Below are 23,458 nucleotides of genomic sequence, written 5' to 3'. Positions count from 1 at the left end.
TGCTTTTTCTTGTCAATTTCAATGTTTAAAATGGTCCCGAAACATCGGGCTGCAGTACCGTCAAGCGTTCCTAACCACAAGATGTGTAATGTGTCTCAGGGCAAAAATACGTATGTTAGATAAACTTCCTTCAAGCCTGAGTTATAGTGCAATGAGTTCAATGTTAATGAATCATCTATACATTAAATAAGGTGTCTTTTCACAGAAACACACATAACACAAGTTTACATATTGATTGATTGATGAAACTGTTGTGGCCAGTGGCTTGCAGGAGCCTAACTCTGTATTTCTCATGGCCGCAACGGTTCAGTATTTGCTAAGTCAATGTTTGCAGTGACTTTATAGAACATAACTACAATAAAGAGAATCAACTGTACTAAAAATAAGGATTGCAATAGTTACTCCACAGAATGACTTCAGGATTAAGTGAATTGTGTCTCACTTTTACATACTTGAATTTGGCATTCTATAAACATCCGTTTGGGATTCCTGTTATCATGACAAATATATTTCATTGTATAGAATATAAAGCCAAATAATTTCAGTGACTCCCCTTTGAGTTATGAAAATCTCCACTGGAAGAATTCTTTAAAAACACTCTCTTGAGCAGTGGTATAGAAATAGGACAAGCAAATGTGGATGAAATCCATATAATGACAGCTTCCTCTAATTTTATTGTTGACAGCTGTTCATGTCACAATTAAGATTGCTATGGGAAATCAAACATTTTATTGTAATGATCTTAGGGACTGAGCTGCCAGTTCTTTTCCACAGTGATTTCACTCAGGGTGGTGTGGAATTCATCTTCCTTTGCTGTTTTTAGAAGCTTTACATTCTGTGCTGGTTATCAAGAGATAATACCTTTACTAGAATTACAGGAAATGCAGTAACATTTTCAGGAAACTTTGATGAAGTTTAGCTTTATTCTATTTCTTCCATTTCTCTATAGCAGATGATTCTTCTAGATACTTTTCCTTCAGTAAACTTTTTGGGGTTATTTACATGAGCTGATCTTAACTTGCATGTAGTATATTTGCAATGCATTCGTTCCAGTTTTGTTATTTCATTCTGCGTTGTTTAACTCTAAAATAAGCATTTTTCATCATGCATATTATGTGATTCCACTGAAGTACGCAGAGAGCTCTTGAGTGCCATTCACAATGACAAATTCTGTCTTGAGACACAATTCATTTTGTTTTACCACTACAGCTAATTTTTCTTTTGTTGTATTCAAAAGTTCTCCTTCAACTCAGCATTTTGCAGAGCGCCGGTACTTTGTCTTGGCATTCCTCGAGATTGGTCTTAACACACTATTGATTCTTCTTCTCTCACACAATTTTTGAAGCTGATGGTGTAAACCGGTGTGATAAAGATAGTGGGCCCTTTTCTCCCTAGTGCCTAAATCACTTACCCCTGGCAAGGTCACTGCTGATGGAGGGCATTAACATTTGCAAAGCTCCAGGGATCTGTTGAGTGTGCTATTCTGGATTGCTTTGGAAGTGACAGCTGACTTTTAAAAAATGTAAAGCCTAAGGCGAAACAATACTAATGGCCTGGCTGAGAAGCCAGGTACTGAAAGAGTTAACGGACCTTTTTAATTCACCCTTTGGGAAAAATCTGGCTCACTGGGTTAAGTTAAATCAAAGAAACACGAATGCCCTGAAAGAATATTAGTGTTCTAGGGAGATATTTCATCATAATGGAAAAACTTCACGTTTGCTCGACTTTTTTTTTTTTTTTTGGAGGGTGTTAATTATTACAGAACATAGGTTAGTTAATATAGCCTTGTAGTTTCTGTTATTTAGGTCAGGTTTGGATGTTGAAGATAGCTTCCATGCAGAAATCACGGGGTCTGTAACCAAAACTGTGGAAAACACTGACTTGTAATTACCTTGGAAACAACACCTGGCCACATAATCAGGTGGAGACCTACATGACGGTCTGTCCCAACAACCTCACATCTTGGAAGCCCCTAAACAGAGATCCTATCATACCCTTAGAAAAACAGAAGTGCCATAAAAGAAACCCTTTAGTGTGGAAGTGAGAGGCAGGACTGGCTGGATTTCCCCTGCCGACTAAGAATCCCTAAGCCTAGCTGGGAAAGTGATCGCATTCGCCTTGAAACCCTGGGCGCGCAACTTAGCTCACACCCAACCAATCAGGTAGTGAAGAGAGCTTAAAATGCTAATTAGGCAAAAACAGGAGGTAAAGAAATAGAATTGGAGGTAAAGAAATAGCCAATCATCTATCACCTGAATATAAATTCAGGCATTCCAGCTGGCAACAGGCTACCCTCTTTGGGTCCCCTCCCGTTGCATGGCAGCTCTGTTTTCACTCTATTAAATCTTGCAACTGCACACTCCTCTGGTACGTGTTTGTTAGGGCTCCAGCTGAGCTTTCGCTCGCCGTCCACCACTGCTGTTTGCTGCCCTTGCAGACCCGCCGCTGACTTCCATCCCTTGGGATCCTGCAGTGTGTCCGCTGTGCTCCTGATCCAGCGAGGTGCCCATTGCTGTTCCCGACCTGCTAAAGGCTTGCCATTGTTCCTGCACGGCAAAGTGCCCGGGTTCGTCCTAACTGTGCTAAACACTAGTAGCTGGGTTCCACCGTTCTCTTCTGTGATCCACGACTTCTAATAGAGCTATAACACTCACCACATGGCCCAAGATTCCATTCCTTGGAATCCCTGAGGCCAAGACCCCAAGTCAGCGAACGAGAGGCTTGCCGCCATCTTGGGAGCTCTGGGAACAAGGACCCCTGGTTACAGAAGTTCCCAGCCTAGGGATCAAGAGCTGTTTTTCAGAATTTTACAAAACCTAATGAGAACGGTTTACAAAGGAGTACTTTGCAGTTGTTTTTGCTTAGAAATGATAAAAAAAAAAAAAAAAACCCTTTGTATTAGTCTCATACGGAGAATATACCTTAAACAACATATATCTATCATATAACTTAGATGACTTACAAAGTAACAATTAACAATTTGATGTTTAATACATGTGCTATAGTCTGAATATCTGCGTCCTCCAAGAATTCGTAAGTTGAAAGCTAATCACAGATGTGGTGGAATTAGGAGGTAGGTCCTTTGGGAGGTGCTTAGGCTCTACCCTCAAGAATAGGATGAGTGCCCTTATTAAAAAACAACAACAACAAAGGATCCAGACAGCGCCCCCTTGTCTCCTGTGAGGACACAATGGGAAGGTGCCATCATCTATAAAACACCATGCAGGTCCTCACCAGACATCAAATCTGCTGAAGTCTTGATCTTAGACTTCCCAGCCTCCAGACATGTGACAAATAAATTTCTGTTTTTTATAAGCCACCCAGTTCATGGCATTTTGTTATAGCAGCCTGAGCAGACTAAGACAGCAAGCCATCTGCTAGCCTGAAAAAAGTATTTTTAAAATATGAGGGTCATGGGGTGGGTGACAAAGGAAACTTTTAGGCAGAAAATTTGGACCGTCTCAATTTTCTGAGTTTAGCAGCAGTATAGTTAGGCAGTGTTGCGGCTCATGAGGGCCATGGCTAGGTTAGTATAAAAGAGCAGTGAGCCTTTTCCTCAGTGGCTTGGGCATTCCAACATTTTACATTTTGAATAAGGGAAAAAACAACTGAGAAATAATAAAGTGATGGAAAGGGCCGTAGGTTCAATGAGAGTCAGAAGATCAATTGGTTATGGCTAGAGATGGCAATTTGGATCATCAGCTTAAAGATGGTACTTAAAGCCGTGAAACATTGCATTTACCAAGGACAAGTATATACAGGTGGGCAGATGGATGGGGCTGAGGACAGCCTATTGCCATGTCAATATTTACAGGGTCCTCTCTGAGCCTCAGTTTCCTCCTCTGTCAAATGGGAATAACAATATTATTTACTACACAGACACACTATGATGATCAAGTACAATATGTAAGGCAGAAAAACAGAACCATGTGTCAAGAAAAGTACATGCCTGATAATTAGTTAATTTTATCATGCCATAATCTGTATTTTCCAGAAGTTTTGCTTTCTACATAAAATCTGAAGAAAAAATGTCTGGCCTGATGTTTCTTTTTCTTTCTTTCTTTCTTTTTTTAACCTTTTAAAAATCTTTTACTTTTTTTTTTTAGAGACTGGGTCTCACTCTGTTGCCCAGACTGGAGAGCAATGGCACAAACACCACACACTGCAGCCTCAACCTCCTGGGCCCAGGCCATCCTCCTGCCTCAGCCTCCCGAGTAGCTAGGACCACAGGTGCATGCCAAGCACACCCTGCTAGTGGATGTCTCTTAAATGTTTTCCACAAAATGTTATTTTCAGGGGCAAACGGTGGTTACATAAGTCATAGATTGCACCTATCAAAGTTACATTAGGTACCCTCACAAGGGTTCCATCATGCTAACACGTGGTCAGACTCAATGAAAGAGAGGATGACATTGGTAGTGTTTCCCAAAACTATTTGACCATGGTTTCCTCATGGGGTTCTCATAAGACTGGTGTTCCACAGAACTCACCCTGAGATATACTGTGAAGGTGGTTGTAACCTGCCAAGGAGAGACGTGATTCAGATAGAACTGCATTTACTTAGAGGTATTTGTGAAGCTGTTCCACCCTCCTCTGCTTTTAATTCCAGAGAAGAATCCTATTTTAAGACACTAAAGGGCTTCTTTTTACAACAGAACAGAAGTTTTTAGAGGTTATCGCTTCAGGATAAGCCAACTTATTGTGGTACAAATCATTTGCTCTACCCCTTTAAGAAATGGAATTGGTATTATCACCTCCTGACCCCTGCCTGCTTCTCTCCAAGGGATGTTGAAAGCGATAATTAGATAATTCGGGAAAGTATTTGGAAGCCTCAATGTAGACAGATGCTACAGATGTACAAAGAAATTCTCCTTCCACCTCGCTGACTTGCAAAACCTGTGGATTTTAGGAAGATATCTGGCTCATGAATCCTCTCTCTTAAGAGGATTACTAAGATAATGTCTCGGAAGTCTGTTGGCATTCTGAGATTAAAGAAGCTGACGTTAGGATAGGAAGGGCTGAGAGGAGACACTTTATAATTCTGGAGGGATGGGGAGGAGACGGAGGTGTGGTGATAAAAGGTTTAAGAGCTGTGTCTTAGGTTTCTAAATAAAAGTATTTTTCCTTTAAAAATATTAGGGCATCTTAACATATTTCTCTTAAAATAAACTAAGGTGCCCACTCTTTTGGAGGCACATGTAGCTTTATACTTTTATCTCTTTGTCTTCTTTATCTTCTTCATTGTCTTTTGCAGCTTGATTATACATTTAAAAAAAAGTAATTACTGGCAACTTGAGAAGCAGTGGCTGCAGGTAAATCCTGTCACAGCTCCTGTGTATTTTAAAAATTCTGTCTTCTCACTTTCTACTCAGCAGGTTTCTATAATGGAGGAATGGTGCTGCTATTCTCATACAGGCAAATGTTGAAATTTGCAAACGGAACTCTAATCTTTTGTATTAAATCCAGGACAGTTAATGTTACCTAGATTTAATTAGATTTGATGTTTTGAGCGTAAGTAATGTTTTATTTACCTATGAGATTCTAATTTATATTACAGTGTCAATGAATGAACTATTAGATTACTACTTGGGAAATTCAAATCTATTCCATTTGTATTCAAGGAACTAGAAGCTATCATATCTTCATTAGTCTGGATACCATATATTTGTCCAGGTGCAGCCATTATTTTCACAAGAAATGGCTGTGGAGTAACCAGTAGGTGTTATCAGTGCATTCTGGTGGCTATAACAAAATGCTTTACACTAGCTAATTTATAAACAACAGAAATTTATTTCTTACAATTATAGAGGCTGTGAAATCCAAGATCAAGGTGCCAACAGATTTGGTGTCTGGTGAGGGCCCTCTGCTTTGTAGATGGCACCTTCTTGCTGTGTCCACACATGGCAGAAGGGCAAAAAGGACTAACAGGCTCCTGCAGGCCTCTTCTGAAGGGGCACTAATCCAACTCATGAGGGCTTCACCCAGATGTCCTAATTACCTCTCAAAGCCTCAACCTCCAAATACCATCATCTTAGGGGTTAGGATTTCAGTATATGAAATTTGGAGAGACACATACATTCAGAACATTGTAAAAGGTCACAAACACAAGTCTAAAAGTTTGGAGTGTTAATATTAATCTTTCTCCTAATACTTGTGTGACCTTGGGGTAACAATGTTCTCCCCAATTCTCAAAGCTGTTGGGAAGATAGAATGATATGATGCATAGAAGAATACACTGAAAACATGAGGTATAAGGTATCTTATTTTAACTAAGTAATCTGTAATTAAATAGAATAATAATGGGTAATAAATCAAATCTAAGGATTACACAGAATTACACATACATAATTTAAGCTCTATGATGATTAGGGTTTCATACATTTTGTTCATTACTGTATCCCAGTATCTGTAGGAGTCCCCAGCACATGATATGTGTTTAAAAAATTAAGAATGAAAGATTATGAAGAAACAAAATTTTTAGTCATAATCTTCCCCTTTTGCAAACATTTATTGAAGGCAACTAGCATGTACGTTTCTGTAATGAGAAAGAAAAGATAGCAAAGGAAAGACAATGAACACTTATCAAGTGTCTATGATAGGACAGACACTTCACTGTGCTATGTGTTTTATATGCACTGTGCTATGTATTTTATATGCTATGTGTTTTATATATATCTCAAATGATCAATTATCTCTTCAAAATCAAGGTTGAACATTTCTTCCTCAGACTGAAGGAATGAATCACATATCCATGTAAAATAAATTATTTGATATTTCCTTTACTACATTTACTGGGCTAAATTAAAGCAAAGCCAAATGGACAACTTTGTTTAAAGTAATAACGAGACCCAAAATACTGTTCCTTGATCACTTGATAATAGCTACCCAGTGAGCTTGATAAGCCCGTTAGGAGGACCTTGCACACAAAATAGTTACATTGGCTTCCTGACTGCCCGTGGGAGAGCTATCAGAGCCGTGGGTGCTGGAGACAGCCGGGCTCAGAGCTCAGGCAATGGCCATTGCTTACTGCAAAGTGGCAGACAACTTGGGCTCTTCACAGAGCCGCCCTTCCTTGTATCACCAATCTGTCAAAATGATAAACAGCGGCACCTGTACATTGCAGCAGTTATATCCTATCCTTGTCAACGATGGTCTAGGTTAAGCACAGAGCTAAGGCCTTTCTCAAAGTGGGAGTGCTGACTGAAATGTGTGTGCCTGGGAGCATTCACATATCATTAGGAAGCAAATCAGAATTAGTTGCAATATTTTAAAAAACATTTCATTAAAAGTAGTAGCAAAAAGAGCTACATTATACCATTACATAAGATAACTGGCACCTTAGAAATTCATTTCACACACTTTTAGGGGATTTCTAACAGCATTCATCTAATATCCTAAAAAGTGTTTTCCTGAATATAAACTTAAAACATCTTGATGATGACTTTTTCTTTAGATATAAAATTATTATACTCACTACAAAAGCATTTTAAATGTCAGTTTAAAAAAAAATTAGTGTGGTAATTTTCTTTATGGGTTACCTTCTAACAAAACAGTTATTCATCCTTAGATCTTAGAATAATCTATTCTCTAGTCATCTTTTTTTCTTCCGTTTCCTCTCATTTTGCTTCTCTCTTTTTTCTTTGCTCCCTGATTCATGCTTTTCTTTCCTTAAAGATTGATTATAATGGTCCCCAGGCCAAGTTCTCTGGCAAACTCTGTGTCCCTGGATGGGTTCAGCACTCTTTTAGGAGAATTTTGGGTTCTACTGAACCAAGCCAAGCCATCAGTTTTAGTTTTGTCCACTTTTCACTGGCCTCAATTTCAAAAAGTCAGCTACTGTATCAGTTTTAAGGTTTAAAAAATTTACTCCTGATGCTCACACAGCTTGGTTCCAGAATATCTGTCTGAGGTACTGCATACTTCTTAAAATCTTTTCTACAATAAAATAAATGCTTTTCATTTGCATTGCATGAGAAGACATTTTTCCCTGAAAGATTTGCATTTCTCAGGCAGTAAAACACCTTGATATTTCCTCCCAAATGGTGAGGAAGGAGGAGTTACAAGGAACTTTACAAGGCAAATTTTGGAGTGTGGAGAGGAAAAAAGCCCTAATCCTCTTGGCCTGACTGAATGATTGTTATTTCATATTCCCTTCGCTTGTAAGGTTTAAAGCAGTTCTGTAAGATCACTTTGCACAATATAAGTAAACATGTAATTTACATCAGACAGGCTCTACCATTCCTTCCACCCATGATTCAACAAATACTTGTTGAGTGTCACAAACATAAGGGCTGGGGATATGCCAGTTGGACATGTCACTACTCCCAAGTGGGTTTGGACAAGAAATCAGGCAATTATTATAGAATGTAACAAGTGTGATGGAACACCCGCAGGGGCAACTCACCCAGGCTGGGGCATCTGAGAAATCTTCCTAGAAAAGCAGTGGTATGCTGGACCTGGATCTTACTGGCCCATGAAACTACATGTTAAATTTTTAGGAATTTCATAAGTCAGTAGCAACTGTGTTTAATAATATGTTTATTATTAATTGATAATGTTTATTATTAATAATGTGCTTAAACACATTGATTATTAAAAGTTAAGTTGTATAAACTTAGTTATATAAATTATATCAACAAAGTTAATAATTATAGTAAAATCTCATTACTTTTTAATTAATTTACTATTATCTATGCTCTTGAGGTTAATCGTGTCAGTCATATCTGTAAGGTGGAAATTTTACATCAGGGTTTGCTACTCTGTGTTCAGTGACATCATCTGGGTAGTCTGAAATCCACACGAGGGAGTAATTACACCACAAAAATGGGCAAACGCTACAAATGAGCATGTTTCCCCCACAGATGTGGCTCCTTCACATGTTTAAATGTGGGCTGACTGAGGCAATGACTCGATCAGAACCAAACCAGATCGCATATCACCACATAGAAGGGAAGTGCTAAGAGCTGGGAGAAGGAGGTATGTTTATGAGACTGGGCAGAGGCCACTGAAATTTCTCTAACACAATACTTCACTGCCCACAAGAAGCACAGTTCCATAGCAGGTGCTCTTCTCTTAAGTAGGAAGAAGTTGGAAGGAGACTTTTTTTCAGGAGACCAGGAGAGCACCTTCTCTTGTTCCTAAGAATACACACTGAGTGTTAAAGCTGAATTGTGTTTCTATCATTTATTCTTGAGTAGGCTACATTAAATGTAATCTTCTCATCTTTTGGCCCTGAAGTTACAGTGAAAGCAAATCTTCAGATAAATCTCTAAAGATTAGAGATAAAGGAGTTTTACTTTATCATCAAAAGGACAACATTTTTGTTTTATCCCTTTTACATGCAAGGAAAGTTAAAACTAGTTTGCTCTGGATGCATATCACATAAATGCATCATAAGCATTTTTTCAAACCTTCCTTTTACTTTATAAGAAAAGGTATGCTTCCCTCCTCCCTCTGCCCTGTATCTAGCATCTGAAAAATCTGACCCTGTTATCCAGCAATATTACAAGCAGGAATAGAACAAACCCCAATTTTCTGTGTGCTAGATGATGAAGACATCAAAGAATAAACGATGTTTCAAGGTCACTGTTTCTCGGTGGAATGCTGTAAGTGGGAACTGATAGGCAGAATACAAACAGAATTTCAATAGAGAAGATACTGTGAATCTAGAAATCATTGAGAACATGCTCTTTTCCTTTAAAAAACAAAATGAAAGAAGTAGAAATAGAATATAAAGCTTTGTAAATAGTGTGGCCATTCACTTTTTTCTCAGAAATCAGGCAGAAGGGACCAAACCACCTGTCAATGGAGCAGGCCAATTTTTCCCTCAATGTAAGAATAATGCAGAAATTATTATTACATGGAAATTCCTCTAAAGCTCTTTGCTATGGAGGCGTTGGTGTGGCCAACAGCACAAACTAGAGTTGGATTGCTGACACAGTCTCCAGCACCACCCCTTCCCTTGACCCTGCTTTCTCATAAAAGCCTTGTTCATAGACATTTATTTAGAGATCCATCTCCCTTTCTAAATGATTCCCTGCCATCAAAAATAACACCATACATCAGTGGGTTTAAATGCAGAGGGGTGAATTGCAAGTCTGATCTTCTGATCTTAGATGCTAAAAACAACCCCACAGAGTATCATAGGTAAGACAAGACCAATGAGTCAATGCTCTTTAGAATTTAGGTACCATAGATGTTTTTAATAATAACAATTAAAATGCTTAGCCTTTAGGAGTGGTTTTGATTTGACTTATTCCTTGCTAAACATTTTACATGGATTATATCATTGTGCTCTCAAACAGCCTTATGAATAGGTACTATAGTCATTCTCATCTTTAATGTGAGTTAATTTAGACAGATAAAAAATTTGCCCCAAATCACACAACACAGAACAACGAGATCCCATGTCAGTCTCGTGTCAAAATCTGACCTGGTAACTGCTATGTTATTCTAAAGAATACTAGACTAACTTCAAGTACATTTTAAGGTATTTTCTATTCCTTATCGCTGGAAGTCTCTCTGGCATTATATTTTCATGTTCTGAATTCAACTCAGCACAATGTATTGTTTCTTCCATGTGTAAAACAATGTGTTAGGAAGACTCTGCAGAATGTTAGAATGAATAAGATGTAACTCTTGTCCTCAAATAATTTATAATCCTGGGCAGGAGAAAGTAAGTATAAAAATAACCATAACAAAAGGAATAATATGCTCACTGCCTTACAAGAGACATGCTAATACAGGAACTCAAAGGAAAAAAAAGATAATGCTACTGGAATAAAAATATATTTATTTGAACCAAATTCTAAACTAATCCTGATATCTGAAAGAAGATATTCTCTCCATCTTAAATTTCCAAGGTATTATTTATCCTTGAACATTTTGAAAGGAAAAAGATTGAGAGAAAAAAGAAAGATCTGGATGCTGGAAAAAGAAACCTGTAATAATCAGCAAGGTGATCATGTTCATAAAACTATAAACTATTGGAGCAGGCAGGGGACATTAAATTAACCCCTCCTTTTACAGATGAGGAAACTAAGCCCCAATAGCTGGAGACAGAAGTTATTACATTCTCCATTCTGTTCTCTTAAGGTTTTTTTCTTTTTTTCATCTTCATTTGAGCTGTAGATTGGGAAACACTGTCTAGAGAAAATTAAGTACCTGAAGGCTGTCCTGCCCATCTTTAATGGGTTCTACCCTCGTCGGTGGTAAGAATTAATTGAATGGATGGTTTCAACTGGAATGTAATAAGTCTTCCTTCTTAATTTAGATTATCTCTGACAAACCAATCTTTTCCTAGATTAGGTTTGAAATTATTCCGAATATAGTTAAATGATATATAGTGAGATCAGTTTCATCTTCCCTGATAGGATACGAAGAAAGTTATCCACACATCTGAAATTCAATGGCAGAGATTCAGGTTTTTTCTCCCTTCCCTTGGGGAATTTCCACAAATCTACAAAGTTCTGAACTGTTGGGTAACTGTGGTGGTGGAAGATGGTGGAATAATGAAGGCTCTTCCATGCCTTTGATGAAGATTGAAATTGGTGAATGTAGTAAGCTTGGTTGGGGCTTGAAGCACTAACAACTACGTTTCCTATCAATAGGTTCCCTATAGTATGCTGTGGGCAACGATCCTCCCTTAGATGGCTGGATCCTCAAAGGCTGAAGTCTATCTGGTGCTAGTGGGAGGGTAATTACTGAAGAAACAGCATGGCATGCTGGGAAAGTCTTTCTCTTTGAATCTGACAGACCTGGGCTGCAATCCCCACTTGTTTGTTACATGACCTCAGGCTTACTACTTAATCTCTCTAGACTTAACATTTCTTACTTGTATAACAAATAAATGAATGTTCTTTACAGGATTGCAGTGAGGAATTGAAATAAATACAGAAGGCATCTAGAAAGACCAAGATGTCACCAGAGGAAGGACTCTGTCTTGTCCTCTGTATCAGTCCATTTTCATACTGCTATCAAGAACTGCCCAAGACTGGGTCATTTATAAAGAGGTTTAACTGACTCACAGGTCCCCATGGCTGGGGAGGCCTCAGGAAACTTAAAATCATGACAGAAGGAGAAGCAGGTGTGTCTTATATGGCGGTGGGTGAGACAGAGTGTGTGAAGGAGGAACTGTGAAACACTTATGTAACCATTGGATCTTGGGAAAACTCGCTCACTATTATGAGAACAGCATGGGGAAAACTGCCCTCATGATCCAATCCCCTCCTGCCAGTTCCCTCCCTTGGCATGTGGGGATTATGGGGATTACAATTCAGAGATGACATTTGGGTGGGGACGCAGAGCCAGACCATAGCATTCTGTATTGTATTCCTTGTGCCTGGTACTTGGCAGAGTGTTCGTTGAAAGGATACAGCAGGTGTTCAACCAATGGTAACCATGGTTGTCACTGTTACTAGGAGATTCTGTCCCCAAAAGGAAATTGGGAAAGTTTTAATATGCTCTTGCTCCTGGTCTTTAAAAATGTATATGTACATATAATATTGTGCAAAAGGTATACAAATGGAGTTTGAAATAAGTGTCATGTTATTACCAAAATATTCTAACTTGGTTATACAGCTGGACATAGCCAATGTATTTTTTGGAAATAATCTCAATGTGCCTCATCCCTAATAGCTTCCTTGTGGGCTAAAAAGAGAGAAAATGGATCTAACAGTCCCTATAAAAACAGATCTGAGACAAGACTGGAGCATGAATATACGTGGTGAGAATAAATCTTTCTTTTGGTCTGTAAGTCCCACTTATTCATGATCTCAATTATTAGGCAGAAAAAGATTAGCTATTCCTTCTTCTAGATATGATGTGAGAGTTTGGGGAAAGAGATGTCCCATCTGAAACTGTGGTGTGTTCACCTTTGGCCTTCAGATACATAAGAGAGAAAAAAGGATTTTATATTGTGTACTATTAAAACTCTAGGAGAGGTTGGAAGCAATGAATGACAGGGTTGGATAAGAGAAATATTTAATTAGAATTTATCACGTGGAAGTACTAGGCGTAGCTGTAAAAGGAATCAGTCAGAAAGAGGGAGCTTGGGTCCTCCTGGCTTTGCTACCTTTGGCTGTAGAACTTTCTCCTAATACTTAATCTATTCAGTAAATATTTACTGAACCTTGCCCTTGTGTGAGATTGACTCAGTAGGCACTGACATCATTAGGGTTAGGGTTAGGGTCAGGGTTAGGGTTAGGGTTATGCATCGATTAGCGAGATGTGCTTTGAAATCAGATGCTCTTCTACCCTTTGCACCGTGAAACCTTGGTAAGTTACCTAACTTTTCTGTCTTGGAAAATAACTTTTCTGTCTTTGCAAAATAGGGAGCTCTATCTCATCACAAGCACTATTATAAATATTACACAACAGAAACCATGTAAAGCACTTAGTATTGTCCCTGGCAGTAAGCACTCAATAAATACGAGTTGGCAGTTACAAATATTGTTGCGTTACTGAAAGAGGCTCTGGGAATGACTTCTAATAGTAACTGCTTTAAAACAGTAAGTGATTTCCAAAGGAGAAGTTGCCAATCATATTCTAGAGGAAAAAGTTATTTTAATTTCTAAACTTTACAACCCTCAGGATGTCTGGCCCCAATTAAGAGCTAGCTTCTGGCCTCACCTGGAGCTTGCCTCTCAGAAGTTAACCATATTTCTGGTTATATAAATACTCAGCCTCAGTCTGAAAATCTAGAACTTCAAATGTGATGAGACTGTTTATCAACAGTGTCCTAGGGTTTCTTTGAAAAAAAAAAAAAAAAGATAAATTCAACCACCCAGTTCTTAGCTAGAATATAGATTTTAGACTCTACTTCATGTGTATTATAATTTCATGGATGTGGCTTATATGGTAAATGAAACTACATATTTCTAAATTTAAAAGTAAATTCCATTCCCCTGATGAAATAAAATCTCTTTTCAGAATACATCTGTTCTACCAGCAAATCCTGTTGGTGTTTCCCATGGAATTTGTCTAAATTCCAACCACCTTTACCTCTCCATGATATTTAAAGCTGGCTTTAGTTCTTTCTTAACTCTGTCTTCCATATTAGGCTCCTGGCTTCCTTTCCCTCTTTCCTGAAGAGTCTTGTTGTTCTCTTCTTCCTCTCCTCTTCCTTAATTCCTTGCATCCTCTTTTCTCTGTGCCAGCCCTACCAGACATACTATTTTGTTTCTGCCATTTTTTTGACCCTTGGTCCTGTGTCCTCTCATGTGAGTGGACTCTTACATGCCCTCTATTATCCCTTTTTTTCTTTCTTTCTTTTTTTTTTTTGAGATGGAGTCTTGCTGTCTCACCTAGGCTACAGTGCAGTGGTGCAATCTTGGCTCACTGCAACCTTTGCCTCCTAGGTTCAAGAGATTCTCCTGCCTCAGTCTCCTGAGTAGCTGGGATTAACAGGTGTGCACCACTGTGCTCGGCTAATTTTTGTAGTTTTAGTAGAGACGGGGTTTCACCATATTGTCTAGGCTGGTCTCAAACTCCTGACCTCTGGTGATCTGCCCACCCGGGCCTCCTACAGTGCTGGAATTACAGGCGTGAACTACCATGTCCGGCCTCCCTATATTATCTCTACTCTTGATTTTAACATTTCTTACAAAGATATGTATCATATTGAAGTACATTGTTTATTAACAGCAATACTGTAATAATGGTAGTTGGAAAATTTTCACAAAAATGTCTGATTTACATTCCAGTAATAAACAGTCCAACTGATCTCTTGAAGAATTTTTAATAGAATACTTGACCTAAACTGTAGTTAATAACAATGTATTTTATACTTGAAAATTGCTGAGAGAGTAGATTTTCAGTGTTCTCACTACAACAATTGATAAATCTGTGAGGTATAATGCATTTGTTAATTAGCTTGATTTAACCATTTCACAATGTATACATATTTCAAAACAATCTTTTAACATCACATGTATATACAATTTTATTTGAGAATTAAAAATAAATTTAAAGAAGATAATCATTTAGTTAGCCCATTCTTGGAACTGGGCCAATTTCTTTTTTTCTTTCCCTTTTTTTTTTTTTTTCCTTTCTAGAGCCAGGGTCTCATCCTGTCCCCAGGCTGGAGTGCAGTGGCATAATCATAGCTCACTGTAGCCTTGACCTCTCTGGCTCAAGTGATTCTTCTACCTCAGCCTCCCAAGAAGCTGGAACTACAGGCTCATACCACCACACTGCGCTAATTTTTATTTTCTTTAGAGATGGAAGTCTCTCTGTGTTGTCTAGCCTGCTTTTGAACTCTTGGACTCAAGTGATCCTCCTGCCTCAGCCTCCCAAAATGCTGGGTTACAGGTGAGAGCCACCACACCTTGCCTCTTCTTTTAAATTAATGATTTTTATTACTTCATTAAAGATTTCTTAAATGAAACTTTTTTTATGCCACTGACTTGATTCATACTAAACTGCTAGCATTGTTTTTGTGCCATCAATACAAATGTCAATATAGCCGTGGGGAAAGGCAAATCCTGTTTGTTTTATCATAAGGAATAGTTCTGATTTCTCAGACTACTCACAATGGTCGTGGGGGTCCCTAGGACACCATGAACCCCAACTTGAGAACTACCATTTTAATTTGCAAAGATATTCCATAAAACTATATTATTTCTTCTTATCTAGACATTTTATAGATGAGGATGGAGCACTAAGGGACATTTCAACACTTAGTATGTATTAGGAACTTAAAATTTGTCTTTGTGATATCAGTGAGTAAACTAGACATACCTAAAATCCAGGTCCCCTGATATCTGGTCCTGTGTTCCTTTTATTAAAGATTTATTTATTTTTCTAGGTTTGGATGGACATAGGGAACCCGTAGCAATGTAAAGGAGGAACATCTAACTGTCTAACCTCCACACTGTGCCACAACTCCATCAATTTGTATGGCGGTGAGTGACATTAGTTACCCTGACTTGTTACACTACAAAACTTTGTGGGAGTGATTTCAGACACTGGATTTAATATACGTAGATGATACTCTCAGAAATAACATTTTTTAAACTTGAAGTTGGCCTCCCCGTCATCTCCCTGTGTGAACAGGCCAACTCTCCTAAAAAAGGAGCTCTTTTAGTTTTCAGTGAAGAAATGTAACTCCACAAAGAAAGCAGGGTGCGGGAGTGAAATGACCAGCCACGCAGCAAACTCAGTACAAACTGGTTGAGGACAAACAGTGTAACTATTACAGAAGTGGTTTCTTTTTTTCTTTTTCCTTTTTCACCTTTAAGCTCTGTTGGATTGAGAAGGCATGGTTTCTTTGCTTGAAATGGGTCCATGTCTTAACAGTTGTTTGCAGCTCACTCACCGGTGCATTTCCTTTTTTTCTTTATTATGTATTCAACAAGCATCTGCCTACACTTTCTATGTGCCAAGTGCTAGGCTGTGTTCTAGCTACACAGCTGGGATTCCAGCCACTCATGGAGTTTCAGTGAGTGAAGTCAGGAGAAGACTGGTAGGGAAAAAATATCAAACAAATACATATATAATAGATGCTGTGACAGATTTCTGTGATAGAGAATTGCAAGACGGACCTACTGAAAGGTGAGAGAGTGAAAAACATTACAGAAGAGAGAAGCTGCAAGTATACTCAAGGAACTGAGAGACAGACCATGTGGCTGAACAAGTAAACAAAAGGGCCAGTGGTATTAAACAAGGTTAGAAGGTAGGCAGGGGCCAGATAATGCAAGAACTTGCAGGAGCTTTATTCCACTCTAAGTACAAAAGAAGTTTATTCCATTCTAAGTACAAAAGAAAGGCACAGTGGGGGACTGGGGACATGGAAGGAGGTGGGTGTGGTGCATGACCTTGTTGATGTTGTAGAAATACTTAGGTTACGGTTACTGGATGGAGAATAAATTGGAGGGGGTTCTAGAGTGGAAGCCAGGAGACCAGTGAGGAAGCTGTTGCTTTTAGAGAAACTGAGGATCCTTGAAAAAAATATATAATCAATGATAGAAACTTCCTGTTCAAATATGTCCAGGCCCTGGGGAAGGAGAAGTTTCTTCCTATTACTTATTATTGTGTGGTGCTATGTTATGTTAATTAATTCATATAATTTCTGATCTATTCAGTGTCTGTCTCTCCTCTTAGAAAGTAAGCTTAGGGCAGAAATGGTGCCTTGTTCACTCCTATCCCCAGGACAAAACCATGTCTGCCACATGGATTCTCAATAAATATTTGCTGAATGAATGAATGAATGAATGGAATGAAAAGGGGAAAAAAGAACACTTGACTTGGAAAATGTATGCACATGCACCAATGGAAACAGATATTTACTTCTAAGAAGTTGTGATGGTCTCAAACTGCAGATAATTTTGTCCATGTGTTCCTCCTGTTCTATTTTCTAGAGCTGTTTTTGACATTAACAATCCTAGCACCTGATTACTTGAGTACCAATGGGATACCATGCCTCTCAAAATAACATTAATTGGTTTCTAGGCATAGATTTGAGAGGAATGGATGATTGCTATTTTTCCACAGGAAAGAAAGAAAATGGCCTTTCATGGAAACCCCAAACATGCTATTTCCCCAACAGGTGATGGTAATTTGGAGCATCCTCCTTTATACAGGCTACCCTGAGCTCATTAAAACCCCCCAAAAGGCCTATGAAACTCTAGCTCATCCAATCTCCCAGGGAGAAAAAGGGACCCAGGCCAGATTCTTTCTTCTCCTTCATCCTACCAGTTCACCCTGAAAAGCCCAAATCTAGTTTGATTCATGCGTAGCCAAGGAGACCTAGTAGGAATCCATGGCTCTTTTTTCTGCTCTGCAAGGTCTTCCTACTACCTGTCCCCTCCTGCGTGATTATATTTGAAATCTCTTTCACAAAGGATTTTAAATATTAAAGAAAGCTAATCATGCAACTCTTTGCCTGACATATTTTAGTGTAAATGACTTTCAATTAAAATGCAATCACTCTGTCACCGGGTTTAAAGGACTGATACAGATTTGGTTAGTGTTTCATGAAAGGGAGACTAGTCGAGAGAACAGAAGGGCATTGTGCAGTCATCACTATGGGAGAAAAAGGTTGGTGAAGGAAGAGGCAGGAGACCCACTGCAAAATTCTCAATTTTGCTTAAGGCGGGTCCTGTTTATCTTCAACTGAGTGGAAACAAATAAAAAATTGTGCACCTGGCATTTGTGTTGTGCAGCTGCAAACCCAGGAGTTCTGTCCCCTATGATTTATGAAAATGTGCTACTTTTGTTCTTTTCATGTGTGCTTGACTTCATACAAAGGAGCATTTACCCCTGAAGATTCGTTAATGAAAGTTACACCACAGTCTTAAAAGGAAGTCAGATGGGATGTTTAATTATTTACAACAGAAAATATAGAACATGTGCCTGGTCTGCACAGCCGAAGATATAATTAGAAGTTGCTAGAGAGAGAACAGGGCGAGGGTGTGCAGACATTCCAAACATTAAAAAGAAAATTCCCCCCAAATTGCTCAGAAATGTGAGGGATTAGTCAACATACTTGGGGCTCTCTGAAACTTTTTGGCAGCCCATAATTTCTTCGTGATTGAGTAGTTGCAAGCTAAAAAATTGCTTTCCTTCTCAATGCCATTTTGTTAGACATTTTTAATGAAGTAGCAAATTTGTGGCTCAACAGGAAAAGCTCACTGACAGCATATTAGAATTTAGAAGCCCAGCCGACATATCTAGCTACTTCGTTTTTAGGTTACCGCACCTGTGTAACGTCCATGTATTGGCAGATACATTACTAATGCAAATACCTTGGCAGACACCTGCATGCTGTTTTCTTGCATGTTCATAATGGCTTCAGAAATCTTGACATCTATCGGGTCCATGACCGACTCAATGTTGAATGGCCCCTCCAGTCGCTCTGCCACCAAGAGCATTGCATCTGTTAAAATACAGGAACATGATTTATTTGTGAACTGGGAGCTCCAGGTTCCCAACCTGTGTTTAAACATTGTTAAAACAACTGGATGAAAAATAACCGTGCATTCACGTTTTTAAATTTGCTTTCATTATAGTACAGAATGAAATAGATGACTGAATCTTAACGATTGTATTTTGTTTGAAGATTCAAAATTATTTTATATGTCTAGAACCAGGGCTGAAAATAAGGAAATTAGTCCAAATGCAGAATGTTAAATATATCTAATGATTCCACATGAAGTAAAAAGAGTATTAGGTCAGGGATCAGCTGCATTTAGAAAAGGAGGTCTCGCCTATCTTCTTCTGGAGTCTGGGGAAAACTGAGAATATGAGGGAAGAAGTGCTGATTTGTTAATTTGGATGCACAAAAGTCAAGACCCAATTGAAGCATATCTACCTGTGTGAAGCATTTCTGGGTCTCTCAAGATGTATAGATCTGTCTGGATGTGATCACACTACTCAGCATTCCTTTCAGCATTTGCACTTTGACATCTTTTGGGGGACAGGGGAGCTTCTCTGATTTGGTTTTGTATATTCAAGGCCTATTATAGTACCCACCACATTATAAGCTCTCAAAAAAGTTGATGAAATTACACTGAACTGAAATGAACGCAGTATTGCTTGGAAATATTTAGTTTTCTGTTGAAGACATCAGCTATATTCAAAGTCTGAAAGCTACTGTGGCCTGGGGGAAAAAGGAAAAGTTTTTGGGTTGGATCATAAGGACTTAACATAGAGTCACAGTTCAAAGTTATGGGGTTGAAATCATCTCTGAGCAGTTCTCTTCTTGTTTAAATTAAAACACTCTCTCCTTTAGTAGAACTTATCTTCTATAGGTGAGGTGAGAAGCTGTTTGATTTGTATCATAAAGTGGGGAAGTTTCCCTTTGGTGATTTCAGTGTTTCTGTTCCACACTGAACCCTAACCATGGTACTAGGCTTGCAGGTTCTGAGGTCTGCAAACTCATCTCCCCCAGCCACAATAAAAGTGCTCAAGTTAAACCTTTCCTAAGCAGGTGCCTTCTTGGCCTTGGGAAAAGGCAATCCTATTGATGACCCAGCACTCTTCAACATAAAACTAAATGGCCCCATTTGCCCAAACTACCAGTTCCTATATTTCTATTCATTATCTCAATTCATTTGCCTTGTTATATAAACTAAGATAATACATTTTTGATATAAGTAGGCCCCATTTATTTTTCTTTTAATGTAGACCACCAGTCAGAATATGCTGCTTTATGTTGTTTCTTATCTGGTTTATGCCATTACTAATTTTTAAAAAACACAATATAAGTAAAAACATGAAATAAAATTAGATTCTCCTTTGAGGACTCCAAAGCCAGTATACATTGGCTCAAAACTTCGGGATCATCCTTAGTGAGACCTTTTGCAAACTTAAAAATTTGCTAAGGGTAGATTTCATGTTTTTTAAAATTACCCACAATAATAAGAACACTAATGACTATTATGTTGATTAATTTCAGTAGTTCTTACTAATCAAAATACCTGTTGATAAATCATTAACTAGTGTGAATGTATGCAAATACATTGAAATACTGGATTCCTTTTACTAAAAAACACACAAATTATTCAAATTATTAGAAAAGCTCAGAGAAAATGTATGTGAAACAGCTAGATAAAATAACGTGGATGCACTGACTATAATGATACATAGGTTTTTGTGAAGAATAGGAGGAAGACTGACAAAGGGCATTAATAGTGTGTTTTTGGGCTTATATTTGTCTGATGACAGAGCTGTTTGTGAAAAAAAGCTACCCGATAGAAGGCCAGATAAATCTACACAAATAACATGATATCTAAAAGAATAAAAAAATTTAAAAAACAAACATATGTGTATTCTCATGATATAATCACCCCCATCCCCAGTTCCCTATTTTGTTCTAAATATTCATGACATGCAAGGAAAAGCAGCTTTTCAGAAAACTCCTCCAATATTTTTCGAGGCCACTGTAAAAGGTCAGGTTCATAGCTACTGCCTGTAGAGGCCAAGTTCAAACACATGACGAGGTGACAAAGCAGTGGAAGGTCAGAGCTGTCGGCCCTGGGACTTGGAAAAGGCCTCAAAGTGAATGGTGGCTCTTCTTTGACCCCAGGCCCCAGGTGGAGAGAGGGTCTGCATGACCCACTGAGCAGCCGCGTGCATCTGTGCTTGACTGCTTTGCTTCCCACCTGCCAGGCAAGCCTGTCACCATCAGTCAGGCTCCCTGGAGGAGAACCTCTTTCCCACCTTGGGGCTGAGGAAAGCCATGCCTCAACCTCAGCCTCTCTCTCAGCTCAAAGTGAAGAAAACACAAAATAACTTGGTGACATCAAGGCAGTAGTTGGTAAGCTTCTCTGAAACCAGTTAAGTCACAAGTCACAACATAGCATAACTTACTCCAGAGGCTGCCATCCTGGGCTGTCTTAATTATCTCTGTGCCACTTATATTTTGAAATATTGGGAACATTATTTTTAACTGTGCTCTTGGAGCTGTTTTCTCTTGCCAATTAAATCAGGACAGTTACAGTATGTCAGCTAATGATCAGCAGATCCTTTCTGCTTACATCTCCTGTGTTGCCCGTTTTGTTTCTCCTTAAAGAAGACTGTCGCCTCCCTAAAGCAGTATGTAATTTTTATCTGGAGAATAAAATTTAGATATATTAGAAATAACTGAAATATCAGCATGAAGTGTGGATGTACACAGACAGACACTGACTCTGTGTTAGTATAGGGTTGGTGGGGGGCACGTAGCAACTCCACCAGAGGTGCCCAACCAAAGGCAAGGAGCCAGAATGCAGGTAAAGCCGTGCCTCTGGGCCAAGGCCCTCTACTTGTGTAAGCATGGGGTTTCTGGTTAGGAATGAAGACTGTGGAGTCAGGTGCCCAGGTTTCAATCCAGATTCCTCCACTAAATGGCTGGGAGATAATGTACAAGTCATTTAGTTCACAAAGTCCCATTTTCTTAATCTATGCAATGGAGATTATGACAATATATGCCTCATAGTGGTGGTAGGCACAATGAAATGAGATAGTGCTTGTAAAGTTATTCAGCACAATGACCAGCACAAAATTAGCTCCTAACAAAGCTTAGCTTTTATAAGTCACCACCTCCAGGCACTGTAAGGGGAAAGGAAAGGACCAATTTGTAAGATATTTTGGTGGAAGTATTGACAGCAACTGCTATGAGGAATAAGGGAGTAAAAGGCACATGGATGACTTTAAGATGCATAGCTGGTGCTCTTTTGCATGTTAAATTAATCTTTTGATAATAGCTGCCTTTTGATGGATGAGTTCATTAGTGAAAGATACAAAGCTGCATTATTTTCTCATGATGTGCTTCTTTGCCAATTAAAGATGACTGCAATATCTTTGACACTCTTTTCACTGAGAGGTGGGGTTTATGTCCTGTCCTCTGAATCTGGATTGGCTCAGTGACTCCTATGACTGACAGCATGTGGTTGAAGTGACACTCTGCCAGTTTCCAGCACTAGTATTTAAGAGACCACTTTCTGTCTCTTACAAGACTCTACTCTGAGATCACAGTGCTGGAGAGGGCATGTGTAGGGATTCCAGATGACAGTCCCAGTTGAGCCTAGATCTCCATCTGCCCTTGCCGAGGTGTCAGACATATGAGCAAAGCCATCTTGAACCTTCCAGACCAGACCATCTGCCAGCTGATTACCACTTGGTGACCCAGTCAACACCACATGGAGCAGCATAATCAACTAGTTAAGCCTTGCCTGAATATCTGGTCCACAGTGATATGGTTTGGCTGTGTCCCCACCCAAATCTCATCTTGAATTGTAGTTTCCATAAACTCCATGTGTCGTGGGAGAGACCTAGTGGGATATAATTGAATCGTGGGGGCAGTTATGCTGTCCTCATGACAGTGGGTGAGTTCTCATGAGATCTGATGGTTTTATAAGGGGGTTTTCCTCCCCTTTGCTCATACTTCTCCTTACTGGTGCCATGTGAAGAAGGACATGTTTGCTTCCCATTCTGCCATGATTGTAAGTTTCCTGAGGCCTCCCCAGCCATGCAGAACTGTGAATCAATCAAATCTCTTTCCTTTATAAGTCACCCAGTCTCAAGTAGTTCTTCATAGCAGCATGAGAATGGACTAATACACACAGTACACTGATTTATAATAGTAGGATTGTTATTTTAACCTGCTAAATTTGAGGATAATCTGTTTTGTGGCAAGAGAAAACTGGAATAGCCAAATGATAATACTTATAAACTACTCAGATAATTTCCCCTTTTTGTTTGACAGGACATAAATGTTCAGAATTTTAGTCAATTAATATTTAACAGATTTAGCATTTATGATGTCCCCTCTGATTACAAACATTGGGATGGTCAAGAAAATATAAAATGTTGTCCAGAAGGGAACGGAGAATTTGCTCTAATTTCTACAAGGCATTATGGTACACCAAAGGCACATCAGCTAGCCTCAGGTGAGGAACCATGTCTCCCTTGGAATGTGAGAGAGATACAGAGTAGGTTTGGAAGAAGGAAACAACTCCGATTTTTGTCTAAGTATTAA

General features: G+C 38.9%; 1 protein-coding gene across 2 annotated transcripts in view; it reads right to left on the bottom strand.

The window, feature by feature from the left end:
• The window catches only part of GPC6 (glypican 6), a 1,182,333-nt gene that overhangs the window by 96,412 nt on the left and 1,062,463 nt on the right, over positions 1-23,458 (bottom strand). For both annotated transcript variants that reach the window (XM_073014433.1, XM_007960685.3), the window contains exon 5: positions 18,744-18,874. In XM_073014433.1, coding sequence (XP_072870534.1) covers positions 18,744-18,874 — 131 coding nt within the window. The remainder of the gene's footprint in view (positions 1-18,743; positions 18,875-23,458) is intronic.

Source organism: Chlorocebus sabaeus, chromosome 3, assembly GCF_047675955.1.
Source record: "Chlorocebus sabaeus isolate Y175 chromosome 3, mChlSab1.0.hap1, whole genome shotgun sequence".
In the NCBI taxonomy this organism is placed as follows: Eukaryota; Metazoa; Chordata; class Mammalia; order Primates; family Cercopithecidae; genus Chlorocebus; species Chlorocebus sabaeus.
Note: the sequence above shows the minus strand (reverse complement) of the source record. Positions and strands in the feature narration are given on the sequence as shown.